Genomic DNA, 16,986 nt, shown 5'->3' on the forward strand with positions numbered 1-16,986 from the left:
TACAGATCAGGCATATTACTTATCAACCAGAGAAGTTGTGGATAATAATAAAGAGTTGAAGGAATTTGGTAAGGGAAGAGGGCAAGAGTTAAGAGGGATAAGTTGATCCTTCAGAGATAACACAGTGGTTTATGATTATCTGATTTGAAGGGCTATTCTAGAGTTACACAATTAAGGCTTGTATATCAAGTGCAAGCAGACTGTTTTAATCCAAATGTAAAAGGATAATGATAAAACTGGGTGGATTGGGAGAGTGGGATTTTTGATGCAGATCATTAACAATAATAACAACCATACAGAATATTATAGTCACAAAGTAGCAGAAAGTACTCTAAGAACTAAGCCAACATGGGAATGGAGAAAGGAGATTTTCCCAAAAGGGATGACTGCAACTAGGGGTACAGAAAATAGGCAAGAGGAGGCTGGAAGTTACTGAAGAAAACTGGCAAAGCAACCAAAGTATTAGAAATAAATTACTAGAGAGGAAAAGGTAATAAGGTGTGATGAGGCCAAGAAGACACTTGGATTGCAGGCTACAGACTGCCTTCCCTACCAGGGACTGATTTCAGACTATAGACAAAGAGGAAGGGACAGGGGGAATCTTAAGTGAAAGACCTGCTCTTTTAGGAGTTTTTAGTTGAATCTAGAATGGAAGCTGCTGTTAAAAAAGGGATAAGTAATAGGGCATATAAACTACTGCATAACTACAAGAACCAATAGAGGAGGTTAGAAAAGAATATGAAGAAAAACTTGAAAAGCAATTTGCAAGAGAACAATAAGAGGACATGTTTATGGTTCCCTAATATGCAACACAGTCCAGAAGGTTTAGGATCTTTGGAAGTGCTTGTATAGGAATTTTATATCTTAGGAGGTGTGATGGGAATGAAATACGTAACTAGGAGCATATACTTTGGGAATGTAATGAGCTGGCAGACTTCACAAATTCACTACAGAGTACTCTTGTGAAAAACATTGTATGAGCAAATGGCTGTAACTAAGGAAATTATTTTTTGAGCTGGGACACAGGATCTGAACTTCCTAAACATAGTAAGGCCTTAAGCTTAATTCTGTTGGCTACCAAAAAAGTAATCATCAGAAAATGGAAATTAAAGTCTAAACCAAATGCATTTGAAGTATTGGATATTCTAAAAGAGATAAAGGAATTGGAAGAGGAATCTTTAAAAAGAGAAAGAGCAACTTAAACAGAAAAAATGGACATTGTAGGAACAATACATACAGAACAGCGTTCAGGAGGCAAGGAGTGAGGTTTAACAGAAGACAGGAATTCAACAGTTTATATAAGGTTGGACTGATGACTGTTACAAAGAAAGAAAACATATGTGATGTATAATGTATAGAAATGGAAAAAGTGCTATTATGGTTTGTTTTCTTTTTCTCTTAGTTTATGTTTGTCTATGTGTTAAGTGATAATTAAAAAAAAAAGATGCCACAAGTCACCTTTCCGAGATGTACTGAGACTGCTCTCCCTCCAGGATTAGGCCACCAAAGCCAAAAACCTGGATATCCTCTGAAGAAAGAGGGATACCCAAAGAATCCTGCTACTGGGGATACTGAACTAGATACTTGCAGACAACCACAATGAACCCCCCCCTGACAGACAAGTGCAAAGCATTCAATAAAACCCACCTTCCTGGCTATCCATAAGCAGGGAGGAAAAGGTCTCAAGGACCACCTCAGAGGGCAGAAGATGTTAAAAAAATAACTATAAGCAACAACTGTTTCAGTTCAAAGGAGGGAGAAAACAAAACTTCTCTCTTTCAGGAAATGTAGCAGACCGCTGCCCTTGTGTGATCAATGCTGGACCTGTCCTAACAACTCCAATGTGGCAAGGAACTCACTGAGGAGAAAAGTAGGGACTAGAACAAGCTGGAGAGGGGCTAATCGAGTAGATGAAGCCAGTCAAGCTGATCACCAATAGACACTTCTGTCTGCAGGACAAAGCAGGACAGTTACCCCCGCCAAGACCTACACAACAGCCCAGGCCACAAAAGAAGACTGGCACCAGACCCTTAAGGGTGTCTAAACTCTGTACAGGAGACAAGCAGAGGATGCTTGGGGATGCTTGGCCTTGTGCTTAGGGTGCCTGAAAGTGAAGGAAAGATGCATGGAAGTGGACTGCCCAATGAATATAGGGTTTTGTCACCTACCAAGACAGGGATCAGGGAAGGGCTGCAACTCCAGCCAAAAAGTACTGAGGCAAAGGCAGCAGCTACAAAAAATCATCCCAGCCTTTTCTCACGGTGGAAAATGATCTTGGACATTGCATTCTGTGCCATACCATCCACCAAGTCCAAGACAGAAAGATGGCTATGTAAAAACCCACCTGAACAGCTTCAGACAGGTTCAGGAGAGATCCTCTCATAGAATGTCCTCACAACAGAGTAGGGGAAGATGTGTCTTTCTATGGTTACTCCCACCTCGCACTTCTAAATATCTTTGCAAATTTAAATAGCCAAAGCTGGCATTATACCTGAGCTAGGCGGACTGTAATGCAAATAGTGCAACGTTATGTCTATCTGTTTTATAACAAGTTTAACTCGGAGACCCCACCAGTTCAGGTATTTTGTGCATTTCTTCATAAAACAGCTATTTTGTAACATTGGGAATGATCCAAAGAGACATGAATTTCCAAGAGAATGACACTGTACACTATACAATAGCATTTAGTATAAGACTGGCTGAACTACAGTGCCTAAGAACTATCCAAAGACAAAGTCAAGACCAGTTAATTATTTAGTTGAGTGTCCCAGAAGTAGAACAAGCTCCATTATTTATATGGTATGAAAGACAGTAAAACCCACCTTCCTGGCTGTCCATAAGCAAGGAGAAAAGGTTCCAAGGACCACCCAGTTGTTCAATGATGAATTTTAACCCCCAGTATGAATATGCATTGCTGATGCATATCCATTTCAATTCAGTATTCCGAGCACTCTAGATATGATATATTAATGTCATCAGTCTCCATCACCACCTCAGTTCAAGCTGTGTTAGCTATCTGAGGGAAATCCAAAGGAAGAAAATATCTTGAGAAGCATGACAAAGCTGTACTGAAATCTTTGCCATGATGCTCCAGATTCAGATTTATTCTTTCCTGTGATGTCCTGAATAGAAAAGCTATTAGTTGCCGTCATAGGCAATAAAGTTCAGCCATAAATGTGATCAAGTTCTACTGGACTAAGCCTGATATGCCAAAACGTCATTAGGCACATTTACCCATGTCAGTCACTGTACCCACACTCTGCCTTCCAATGTAGCCTTCACCTGCTTCCAGAAATTGAGACAGCATGTCCCTAAACAACATGCACAATACATTAAATCAGCCTCCCTAGCCTACTTCCACTCTACACAAAACTAACAGGCAACTAGTCACCCCTCCTCCCAAGACAAAGACAGCAAAGCTTTGACGAAATAAGATAACATCTCTTCTGAATCATCTTTTGTGCCAGCTGATGCTGTAACTAAAAGCCAAACATTTTCAAACAGAATAGAAATACTTAACATTTGAAAACAAAACTGACACTTAAGGTAAGCATAGTCTAAATCACGATTCTTTAAAAGAGCACCCAGTAAGTTCCAGCTTCTGCTATATTCTAAAGAAGGCTACATATAGAGTTTTAAGAGATTAACTTGTTTTCTTGACAGAAAGGAACTATTCTGGTCTAAAGCTTACATATCCCCAAGTGCTAAATGCAGAATCAAACAAAGTGCTCTTTGGGTCTGAGCAAGACTTACTTTCTTTGCAAGACTTGATGATTTCATTGGCTAATACTGTAATGTCCTGAAAACTGATTATCTTATGCCAGTTCCAAGTTAATCAAGATCTGGATTATGACTACAGATGCACAGATTTATTCTTTGTAAAGTTCAAGAAATATTTTATAAGAACCCATGGTCATGTGCCAGGAAGGGACATTTCTTTCAGACTTATAAGCTCTCTCTAAGTTACAAGCAGTGCCCAATACGGTTGGTCCCTAAAGCTAAAATGGTAGGTTTTGGATGAAACGAACAGGATCAGATGGTTCTTCAGGAAGTCTTAAAATACATAAATGGTATTTTTTTTTTTTTTTTGCTTCCTGATCATTGGTTCAGGCTTCCAGAACAGTGATTTTCCATACAAGCCTTATGATTTCCTCATAATACAGTGCACACTTCTTTTCTCTGGACATATATTTCATTTCTACAGCTGACAATTTGTTTTGTATAGCTTCCAAAGTTAGCAAATTAAATTTTAAATTATTTTAAAAGTTAATGCCAAATCTTTTGTACTCCGTTCCTTTCTTCAAGTTTGGATCACATATGTAGCATTTAAAGGTTTCTTATCTCAGTTGCTGGCATCCAAGGCTAAGATGCCAAAACCTTTACCTGACTTTTAACACTGCCTTTTGTGAAAGCAGTGGTCACTCCTCCACATTTTTTTTAAATAAAGTTCAAAATTCTAGCAGTGGACTTCTATCAGATTTGTGTCAGAGGCAGACTTTGTAAAATAAATTCTGTCCCCCTCCCAAGATTAAACAACTATTTAGTATATAACTATGTTAGCTGTTTGGACTGGAAGCCTAAAAAATGCATACTTTCAGAATCCTGCCATTATGACATTTTTATTTGGAATGCAGTTACAATCTTGTGTTTGTGTGCATTGTTCTCATATTTTATCACAAGTAAGGTTAACACATATATTTTATTTTCCATTAATTCATATTACTGCCAACCTGAACTGCGGTCTTCTGGGTGTCCACTGAAATTCTGAAAACCAGAACTGTGCTCCTTGTAGCACTGGAACTAAAATTACAGTACTGATATATGTATGATTATATAAGGAAATTTCACAAAACAAAATATTTGAACCTAAAAATATTGATCTAAATAGACTGACCTAGAAAAAAATAAAAAAACACCACCTCCCAAACTTACAAGTACCTGATAATCCTAACCCTGCACCTTTCCTTAAAAAAAAAACATTTCTGTAACACTATCACTATTCGGATAAACTTGGTATGGTTCTCAGAATTTCATTGGACACCCTGAAGACTGCAGCTCAAGTTGGCAGTAACATGAACTAATGGAAAATAAAAAATATGTGTTAACCTTATTTGTGATGAACATGAGAACAATACACACAAATGCAAGAATGGTATGCTAGTGGTGGTGTTTTTTTTTTTTCTTGTAAGATCATATGAGGAAACTGTTATCCTTTTGCAACCTTTTTATTTTTCAGTTTGTTGGGTTTTCAGGGAATGTGTTGTTGGAAATGTAGACATCACCAAGGAATGAGTAGACATTTTTACATTTCAATTAGATGTCTACAGCCCATATATATTTACGTATATACACACACACAGACACACACAGATATGTATGTGTATGTAGAATACATTCTCTACTAACAACAAACTGGATGAGTCAAACTCTCAAAATGCACACCCTCTGAAACTCTGTGTGACAGCTCTACCCAAGCATCTTTTGCAAGGACGCGTTAAACCTCCATGCAGAAGGGCTTATTTTCCCACATCTCTCCTAATGAAATACAACATAAAGTTTTACAACTGCAAGGAAAACAGAAACATCCAGTAACTACACACAGATATAATTATCATGCAGACATCTCACTTTCTACAAGAAAATTACCTTGACTTATTGTAAATAATGTATATTACAATTGTACATACTTTTTACATTTCTGTTAGTGGATAATGGTACTTTACAGATGTGTGTGTCTTCATTATACTCTTGCTAACTGTCACTAAATGTAATTCTATCTCCCTTTGTACGCCCATGCGAAGACTGAAAATTTGTCACTTGTGATCAATGCTCTACCCTCGTAAAGACATTTTAAATAAAACACAAGGGTGAAAGGCACTTTGCACACATGCACACAAACAAATATATCACAGTTTTGTGAATTATCCTTTTTGGAGTGAGGACTCTACTCTGTGCTATGCTTTGCCTTTTAAATTATTGAATGTTTTTTATTACACCATCATACATTATACGAAGCAGAGGAAATGTTATGAGACTAGTCCTTCTTCTTGGGGGAACTTAGTGAAATGGCTGCACAACCTATCAACCATTCTATAACTTAATTGCAATTCTACATTATAACAACTTAAAATATAATTTTCTATCAGTTATGTTCTACATCTGTTACCGTTTGTCTGCAGATAGGACAGCTGATTGATCCAAGCCAGGAGCCATATCTCCAGTAAGCGATAATGCAGGTGCCTAGAAAATGAAATAATAAACTATAATTAGGAATCACTGTGCAATATTATGCAACAGATATAACCATCATCAACAGCAACATTTACAAAATGTTTCACTTTTTCACTTCTCACTGTTGAAAACAGAATTTTGTACAACATATATATATGTTTAATTATCCCTTTTTTCATAAATTAATTCTGGATTAGCAAAGTCAAAGCATTGTTTTTTTATAATTTCTAAATTCCATGTTCTTATTAATTTAACTCTTAACCTCCCCTCTTCTTATTTGCTTACCCGTTTGTTCAGTAGCACCTCACATTTTCCATTTTACAGATACACGTTTTACTGGAGATTATTTTTTAAAGTAAGTAAAAAAAAATGTTGGATGAGAGTTGAGGTGGAGAATGTTACATACAAGGTAAGTGTTGAAGTGAAGGGGCAAAAAGTTACAGGCAGTAATTTTGACTTGAATATTAAGTATTCAGAACAATTTGAGGTTTTATAAATGAATTTTCTCTTAGACTTTGACATGCTTCTCCCACTATAATACATTTCTACCATCTCAAGTCCTATTATACTAAACCTTCAATTGATAATGAGAAATTCAAATAAATTACGTTTAATTATTCCATCAGATTTGCCAAATAAACATCACACTGCATCAAAAAACATCTGATCCTTGTTGGGGAAGGGTTGCTGTACCTAGAAATTGTAGTCAATGCAACCATTTGCCCCACAAGACAAGTTGTGCTGCACAGCACTCACTCGGTTTTGCTCATTTTCTATGATTTTTAACAGGTATAACACACCCGTTTGTTTTCAGCAGAAACATCACTTTACCACTGTCAGTATTATACTGTGTCTTATTTTATCACTATGTGTTTGAATTATTTGCTTCATTATTTATTGCACTGAAAATGCTTTTCTATAAATCACCAATGTTTTAATTCGACGAAAACTCAATAAAAAGAGTTAAGCTGGCTGGGATTCAACTTGCCAAATAAAATTAAAAGCAAGTGTTTTCTGCAAGGGAGAAAAGTCTCTCCTGCAACCCCAAATTTTTACACACCAAATCTAAAGTCACACAATATGAAGAAGGGTAAATCTCTTGAAGCAAGTACTAGGAATGTACATTTAGAAACTGCACCTATTCCGCGGTGGTGCAGCGGTAGCATTGTTGCCTCACAGCAAGAGGTTCTCCCATTTGACTCTCGGCTGGAGTGCGGGGAGTGCCTTCTGTGTGGAGTCTGCATGTCCTCCCCGCGGTTGGGTGGGCGTTCGAAAGACATGCGTAAATGGGTGTGCCTTCACTGAAGGTTGAACGTCGAGCTGGCACCTCGGTGTTCGTGAAAATCTACTGCCAATCATTAGCGGACCGGAGTTCCGCTGTGGTGACCCCTAACCGTGAAAAAGCCAAAAGACAACAACAACAACTGTCAGTGGTTTCCTACAAAAAACAGCAATCAAATGAGTTCAACATATGGAAGCTAAACTCTGCTAGTAGAGACCTCATGGAGTTGGGACTCAAGAAGTCTACAGAAGCCACTACAAACTCTTAATTTATGCTTCTAAATACAGTTCCTGCTGTTCTGGTTTTAATGCACATTAAAACGTAAGAGTCGCAGTGCATACAGCTTTTTCATCAGTGCTGGACAAGTATTTTTTGAATTGGGATTTTTTGGGGTCAATAGCAGAATTACTGCCAGAATGTGTTTTCCTGGTTTGAGCCAGTGTTTACTGTTCTGATATGATTGACATGACAAATGTTCTGCTGCAAAAGTGATCTTTTTTTCACACCGAAGTGTATTAACCTCTCTATTACTGACCATTTTAAGAGGATTAAACCAAAACTGTTATTTTAGCTAATTCACCTCCCTATATTTAAATGGAATTATCTCCAAAATGCTTTGAAACATTCTCATGTAGTTTTCAAAGAATGATAACTGGGACAATTACCTACAGAACAACCTTAGACTGTAGGTACTCCAAGCTTCAGAGGCAGAGGAGTACCAGCATTTAAATTCTAATTAAAAAAAAAAATCCAAAATTCTAACATCATTTGAAATAACACATTTGAGATGAAACAGAAATACATTTTCATTTTAAGCCTGACATTTTAACACTATATGTTTTTGATACCTTTTATAATTGTTAGTCTTTACAGAACCAGTAATTACACTTTTATGTTAATACTGAATATTTTGTAAATGCTACATTTCGCAAATTTCATGGTATGAAAAAAAATTCTAACATCCATTCTCATTTCAGTTTGACATTGAATACAAACGTTAAGATATTTTTTTAAATATTCACATTAAGATACCTGGATATTCAGCCTTATATAGTACACTGCATATGCTAAAGGCTATAAAGACAAAGAAACAGGATCTTAAATGTCTGCACGCTTGCTCTTGCTGGCTCTACTGTGCAGAGGGATGAAGCCCTGACAGCAATCCAGAAAAACTGTCTTTCATTATCTTTCCTCAGCACAGGAGCAGCTATTCATAGTACAAAAAGGAATGATAAGGCAGGCCATGCCTACGTATCTTTTCCAGGGAGGATGGCATTGGGATGTGCTAAGGGTACATCCAAGATAAGAACTGGTGATGAAAAAACAGCCACAACGGAAGTAATTGCTGGACTGTTAGGTTTGTGGACAAAAGACAGGTGTGGCATGGTTCCTTTACTGAACCATAGCATGCCAGTTGTGTAATGTGAACCAGGATTTCCGGGACTTTTAAGGATTCAAAGCAATTAACAATTCCCACTAATGAGTAGTAACATTGCAAGGAGGCTCACATACTCCACCTCCCACTAAGAAGTTCCCAATTTATTTTCTGACTTGGCAAGTCATCCCCAAGGCCTAGGGTACCCTTAGTCCATGGGGTTATGTTGCATAAGGAGGTGGTGGAGAATTAGAAGGTGCACCTCACAGAATTTGGTCAAGTGCTATGTGAAAGAGACCAAAATAAATGCTTGTCTAAATATGTAAAATATATACTATTTGAGATGTGTGTGTGTGTTTAATATATATATATATATATATATATATATATATATATATATATATATATATACATACACACACACACACACACACACACACACACACACACATATATATATATATATATATAGAGAGAGAGAGAGAATGAATTTATAATGAATAATTGCTGGAGAGTTTGATCAAAACACAAACTATCAAACAAACTCACCAGCGATTATCAACCGTCACTAAAATCATTGCAAAAAAGTAATTGCAAATGTTAACCAACAGGTTACATTTGCAATAATGAAAAGTAAAACAAAAAAACAGCTTTTTATGTGGGGGGATCCCCCCCACACGTAAATTAAATATACTAACGCCAGAATAGCGCAAACTCAAAAAAGGGCATAAACTCTTGAATCAAGCAACAGTTGATACAATGAACTTTGACCACAACATAATTCAACAAACTCTACCAGAGACAGAAAACACCACCATTTCACCACATGATAAAATGAGTCCAGCTATAACTTGTATAGCACATATATATAAACATTTAGAAAAAAAGAGATAATTTTTTTCTTTGAAAAGAATCATCATTTTTATTTATTTATTTTATTTATTTGCAGTTGGTTTGCAGTTGGTTTACCAGGATAGTCCATTGGGCCTAGAAGAACCCATTTTCAATGGAGTCCTGGGGAGAAAGCTCCAAAAACAAAACAATAATTACAAACAAAATTACAATTAAAGCTTTTGTTACAGTATGTACAAAAGTACTAGTAGAAACATTGCATTTAAACATACAGTTTCTAAAGCAAAAATGACAATAAAAGTTTTGGTTATACTAATTATAAATAAAATATTTCATTTAACAGATACAATTTCTGCGATAAAAAGTGTCATCATTGTAAATCTAGAGTAGTTGTTTTCACATGGATTGATTCCTGTCAAAACCATGTATGGTTAGTATGTTGATGTTCATGGACGCACTGCAACAACTTTCATATGACTGATAAATGAGTACGCAGAGTAGGTAGAAGTAGGACGGGAGATGAGCAGTTGGGATTCAGATCAGGATGTATCACAACTTACCCAATGTTTGCAGTGAGACAGATAGTTGAGATTTTTACTTCTGATTTGAAAAAAAACACACTAATGATATGATTTACATATATACAGAGTCTGTCAGCCAGAACAGAAAAGCTCACCCAGACTCTACCACAACCTGCTGTGAGGGAAAGGTAAGTTTGTTTTTGCTTTCTTGTATTTTGTGTTGCGTTATTGCATTCTTCTGTTTTGTATATTGTGATTAGTTTTCTTTACACTGCATTTTACTTGTATTCTGCTTTTAACTGCATATTTAAACTAGGAAAGACACCACAGCTGTGTCTCTTGTGAGTCGCACAGAAATTAGAACAGGTCAATTAAGGTTAATTACTTGCGAACTGAGGGTGGAGCTAGGAACTAAACATTATATTTAAGGGGTAAAATAAAACGTTCAAGGGCTTTGCTATAAAAGTTCACCCAGACTCTGCCACAACTTGCTGTGAGGGAAAGGTTATTTTGTTTTTGCTTTTTTGTATTTTGCGTTGCTTTATTACCTTCTTCTATTTTTTTATATAACGTGATTCATTTTCTTTACGACGTGTTTTACTTGTATTCTGCTTTTAATTGCATATTTAAACTAGGAAAGATACCACAGCTGTGACTCTAGTGAGTCACACAGAAAAGTTTTCCCCCACCCTGGTGTTGTGTTTTTAAACTCAACTGTCTTTCTAGTTGCCTGCCCTTATCTTAATTTGACCAGATAACTCCTTCCCTCTCCTATTTCACTGGCTACTGAGTAAGCACAAAATCATCATTTTGTGAAATCACTCCCCTTCAGCTATTTAAATGTATTGGCCATTCCACTGAACCAGAGTACAAAGTGCCAATCTATGTTGTTCTTTTAAAATTACTGGCTCTCCACTTAGCTAAAGCTTAAGTTACCCTCTGTTTCATATCTAACTCCTTAGTGTACCCTAAAACTGTTACGATACTAACCCATTTTTTCATCTTACTTTTAAAATCTGCAACATCTACTCCAAGACCACCAATTACTGGACTGCCCACATTCTGTTTCTCGGTAGTTATCTTGGGATTAGTGCTTCTGTTTTTCTCCTGGTGAAAGAAGGAGCATAGGAACATTATTTCCTGGGAACTGATGATCTCCGGAAAGCTTAACGACTGCTTTTTAGGTGCCAGTTTGGAATTTGTGCTTATATTTTGCTCACGGTGAAAGAAGGCGCAAAGTACATAGATTCCTGCCTGACACTTTCTGGTTGGGAAGTGAGTGTCTGTGTTTGACCTTCTTGACCAGTCTGGTTGCTATTCAAGGCATCTACCAGGAAAAGGCTACAACAAGCCTACGCACCCTTACATCATTTGGGACAAGACTGTGGATCCCCAAAGCAGGCTGTGGCATTCTCATCTTGGGACTGGTGCTACTGTCTTTCTTCTGGTGAAAGAAGAAGCAAGGGAGCATTATATCCCAGCAGAGTGAAGATGTGGTGAGACCAACACAAGCAGTGGTCAGGCAGTAGTCATTCAAATGACTCTTCTTTTCATCATTCTTGACAAGCTAATCTTTCTTTTCAGTAAGTACTGCTTGTTTTGCTTCTAACTTCAGAATATCTGCTTAAATACTTTAATCCACAAATCATCAGGCTCTACTTATAAGTTTCCCTTCAAGTGTTTGGCAGTGTCCTGTATAGCCACAGACCCTTTGAGCTGACATTTTTCCTGTAAGAGCCCCACTGAAATTTTACCAATACCTAGCTGCACACAGGACAACTAGTTTGCAGTGACAAGCACTGTCCCCAGAGTTGCAAACCAGATACTCCTGACAGTACTTCATATTCTCACTACAACTAATCAATACAAAAGGGTTTGTTGCCATGGATATGAACTTTTCCACTATCTCCATTACCAGGTTGGTGGATATGGGCATCCTGATGCCTCATGTTTACTGGCAACCAGTTAATTCTCAAACAAGCTGATATGGTATGTGAGAGATTTATTTACACAATGTCACTGAAGGCAAAACTTTCACATAAAAGCTATCCTAATGTCAATAAGGTTGTCGGTAGTACACATACTGCATCCATCACATACAGACAACACAGACCCACATATACAGAGGCACTTAAATGTAAACTTCCTAAACCCCAAAGACCTCCTAGAAAAAGTAAACATAACAAACACCCTCAGCAACCCCAAATGCACTCCCACATCAACACATACAGCCACATCTCACAGAGCCTCTACTTCTACGCCCATAATGCAAGCCACCACACAATCCAATATTCTAGGCAATGGAGACTCCATTGTGAGACACACTGATGTCCCTCTCACCAGGCTGAGTAAGGAGAAATTCACGGTCAGTTGTTTATCAGAAGCCAGGATCTACCACATTACCCACACATTCAGGACCACAAGTACCAGTATGACTCGGTCACAGTCTGTGTGACATACCTCCCTAGACTATATGAAGAGAGATGTCATGGAGCTCTCAGAATGTGTCCCATGCTGGTATAAGTCTAGCATTGAGCAGCATTCTACCTTCTCCAAGGATGATGCCACAATATGAACAAAAGATGACTGACTGTAATAACTGGCTTAGTTTCTGGTGTAATTCTAAGAGGGTGCAATATCTGTCAGCATGGAAGGAGATGGTCAAAAGACCACAGTGCTTTGCCATAGAAGGTCTGCACCTCTCCCTGATAGGCTTTCAAATATTAGCTAAAGCATTGTCCTCCCCCATAATGCCTTACTTCCGACACAGCAAATCAAAACCAAGAAAATCTAAAGGTGTTACTGCTCAATTCTAGGAGTCTAAACAAAAAAACTCCAATCCCTAGAAGCTGTCTTCACCCTAAAGAATACTGATGTCTGTGCCGTCAGTGAGACATGATTGACAGCTTCGGAGGGCATACCGATAGTGCAAGGTTATAATGCCTTCCACACATTTAGACCAGCTACTACACAGATGGGTACAAAAGGTGGAGATGTCTCAATTTACATCAAAAATAAATATACCTCAAGGCTGGACAAACAGGACAATGCACTTCAGTTTCTCCACATTCAAATCACCAAAGGCAAAATCCAATACTCCTTTCTTGCAAGATAGTGGTTCCTCTCTATGACCCAGGAAACCCATATCATGTATTTAAATTTAATGAAAACACTCACTGTTCAACCCAGTACTGTCTTAATGGGTGACTTTAATTACCCTACTATTAACTGGGAACCATATATGACACCAAACGTACAGGCAAAGAGATTCCAGGAATCTGAAAACACAAACTCCTTGGACCAGATTGTCAATACACTAACAAGGGATGCAGCCATACTGGATCTGGTCCTCACTAATATGGTAGAGTTCTGCACACCGCCTAGTGTAATGTCTTCTCTGGTAAGGGCAGACCACAACATAGTCTCCTTTGAAGTAAAATAAAACCTGGAAACTCAGCTAACCCTAAAATATTCAGGAGCTACTCTAAAGTTAACATCCTACTATTATGTGATAACCTGTCAAAATTTCAAGCTCCCCATAAACCCTGAGAACACTGCTGCCTATGCAGAAATGTTCACAAAAACCCTATACAAGCATGTTAATAGCTGCACAGAGGCAGCTGTACCCACCAAAAAAAAAGTACTGAACTAACTCAAAATACAGGACACCCTGATGGAATCACAACATCAATAGGCTGTACTCAAAAATTAACACATGCAGCATCCAGCAATATAAAAGCACTCTCATCAAACTAAGCAAACAACTCACAGGACAAATAAAGTCACCTAAAGCCAAATTTGAAGTACATTTGGCCTCCCAGGCCAAGGACAACCACAAGGCATTCTTTAGCTATGTCCAAAACCTCAAAGGCATTACACAATTGTTTGCAGAGCTCACTGTAAACGGAGCCACCTATACTAAGCCAGAAGATACAGCTAACCTACTGGCCGACAAATTCAGCTCCAACCTCGCCTCTTTTTCCACGTTAACCTTCCCTCAGAAAATACAGTCAAATATAACTCCCCCTGCTATCACTAGGGAACAAGTCCTTAATGCTCTCTCTAAGGCCATGAACACTGCATCAATGGGCCCAGACAATATCCAAGGATGCCTTCTAAATAGCATGAAATATGATTTATCAGGCCCTCTGAAACTGATATTTAACTGCTACCTCCAAAGAGAATTCATGCCTCATGAATGGAGAACAGCAACATTTATCCCTCTGTACAAAGGTGGGCCATCTCCAGACCCTGCTAACTATAGACCTACTAGTCTCATATGCAGAGGCATGGAAAGAATTATCATGGAAAAGAATAATGACATAGGAATCCTCCAGACACTGGACCCAACCCAATCTGGTTTCATCAAGGGCAGGTCATGCCTACTCAACCTGGTGAACTTCTTTGAGAAGGTTAACCATGAAGAAATGCCAGTGAGAATCATTCTGTGCTAACTGGGTCCACCTCTCTTGCAGCAAATGAACAATAACAACTTTGAAAAGGACCGTTTCTTGTCTATAAAAACAGAACTTAAGAGGTTAAGTTCAAACTCTTATATCACCCATTGGACAGCCAGCTGGCTCACAGACTGGACCCAGGAATTTAGAATTGGGAAGTCCACCTCTACAAAAGGCCACTGACAAGCAGAGTCCCACAGAGAGTCAAGATCAATGTCAATGGCTTCTGGCTGACTAAATTTTCAAATGCTTACAAACTAGGAGCTGTTAGCGAATTGCCCACTGACACAAATGTTCTCCAAGAAGGGCTGACACAGACAAACAACTGGTGCCACAGCTATGGACTAAAACAAAATGCCAGTAAATGCATAACAGCATTCTTCAGGAAATCATCTACCCCTGGTAACTATCATATTGACATCACAGCTCTACAAGCTGACCAAGTAGTCAAAGACTTAGGGACACACATAGACAGTAATCCAGCCTTTGACCATCACATGTTTACAGTAGTGCAGTGCAACTTATAAATAAAGGTATGCCATCTAGGTCCAAGAAATCATTGTTTCACTGTATTTGACATTCATCAGACCTATCATTGAGTACACTGCCCCCTTTGGTATATACCTAACCAGGCATATTCAAAATTGGAATGTCCACAGAGGTTCCTGACTAAAAGAATACAGGGCGTAAGTAGCATGTCCAGTGCAGACCACCTCAAGGCTCTTTCCCTGTATTCTGTCTCCTACAGGCTGTTGAGGGGAGAGCTACGCTTGGTATACAAGGTATTGTCAGACCCCACTCTGATGGACCTCTTGCATATCCATAAAACAAACAGCACCAGAATTACTTGTTCTAAAGACGTCAACATTCAATGTGATATAAATAGGACCTGCTGGAGAGACAGGTATGTATCCCAGAGACTACCCTTCTCTGGAACAGGCTCCCCATCCATGAGAAGCACAGTTCCTCCCTAATCCAATTCAAGTGTAACTTGGACAACTGGATGGAGAACAGAAAATTCATCCATGGTTTGGAACCTATGTTTCTAGTGGACACAGCCTGTAAATGGTTCATCTCCCAGGCCCCTGCTTGTAAATGTTTCACCTCCTAAGCCCCTGCTTACACTTATCAAGGGTTTTATATACATACATATCTATATACATACATATATATATATATATATATATATATATATATATATATATATACACACACATATATATATATATATATATATATATATGTGTGTATACACACACACACACACACACACACACACACACACACACACACACACACACACACACTTTGTTTTGCGAATTTCTCAAAATATAACTCTCAGCCACAGAATGCAACTACTGCTGGTTTCAGATACAAAGACAAATGCAACTTTATTATCATGTTATGTGTCCCACTGGGCTGAGTCTGCAATTTTGTTGGGGGGAGGTATACATAAATTGAGTGAAAGCAAGCTTTCCTAATCATGATCAATGACTGTATTTCTTTTAGCTGAGTGCCGGTTCATTGTTACAAAACATCACAATTGATTCACTGAACCTACCTCAGTGAAACTCCCTTCTACCATGGGCACTGAAAGTCTGCAAGTTCTATCTTTCCCATGCCAAAATATGATGAACTGGGCTCACCGAATCAGTTATTGATGAACCTTTTGAGATGCACTGAGACCCAATGAAAAGTGGCGCAATTAAATGAAAGGGAACCATACTATATATGTTTATCTTTCTCTCTCTCTCTATTTATATATATATATATATATATATATATATATATATATATATATATATATATATATATATATACATACATACATACACACATGCATGGGTCTACTTTGGAAGCTTGAAGTTTCAAAACTTCAAACTTCATATGGTCGAGACCATAAGACTAAAGTTTTGAAACTTTGAATGGTTTAAATGGAGATCACTGTACAGTGTAGAATGGGAAAATTTACTGTTCTCTTCATTGTAGTGCAGTCTAGGAGTTGGTATATTTAATTAGCAAGAGGTGTGGGGGTTTCAGGGGGCTTGCCCCCTGCATAAACGTAAAAAAGTTTTGAACTTTCAAAACTTTGATATTATGGTCACGACCATATGAAGTTTGAAGTTTTGAAAGTTCGAACTTCCAAAGTAGACCCATGTATATATATATATATATATATATATATATATATATATATATATATATATATATATATTAATAACTACTTCCCAGGCTCAAACATGAAAAAGACATACACCTAATGGAAAC

General features: G+C 37.9%; 1 protein-coding gene across 5 annotated transcripts in view; it reads right to left on the reverse strand.

Annotated features, from left to right (window-relative positions):
• RNF170 (ring finger protein 170) overlaps window positions 1-16,986 on the reverse strand; it is a 747,148-nt gene that overhangs the window by 78,672 nt on the left and 651,490 nt on the right. For all 5 annotated transcript variants that reach the window (XM_044060906.1, XM_044060905.1, XM_044060909.1 and 2 more), the window contains one exon: window positions 6,167-6,240. In XM_044060906.1, the coding sequence (XP_043916841.1) occupies window positions 6,167-6,240 (74 nt within the window). The remainder of the gene's footprint in view (window positions 1-6,166; window positions 6,241-16,986) is intronic.

Source organism: Protopterus annectens, chromosome 2.part0 (assembly GCF_019279795.1).
Source record: "Protopterus annectens isolate FY-2018-M chromosome 2.part0, PAN1.0, whole genome shotgun sequence".
Lineage (NCBI taxonomy): Eukaryota > Metazoa > Chordata > Ceratodontiformes > Protopteridae > Protopterus > Protopterus annectens.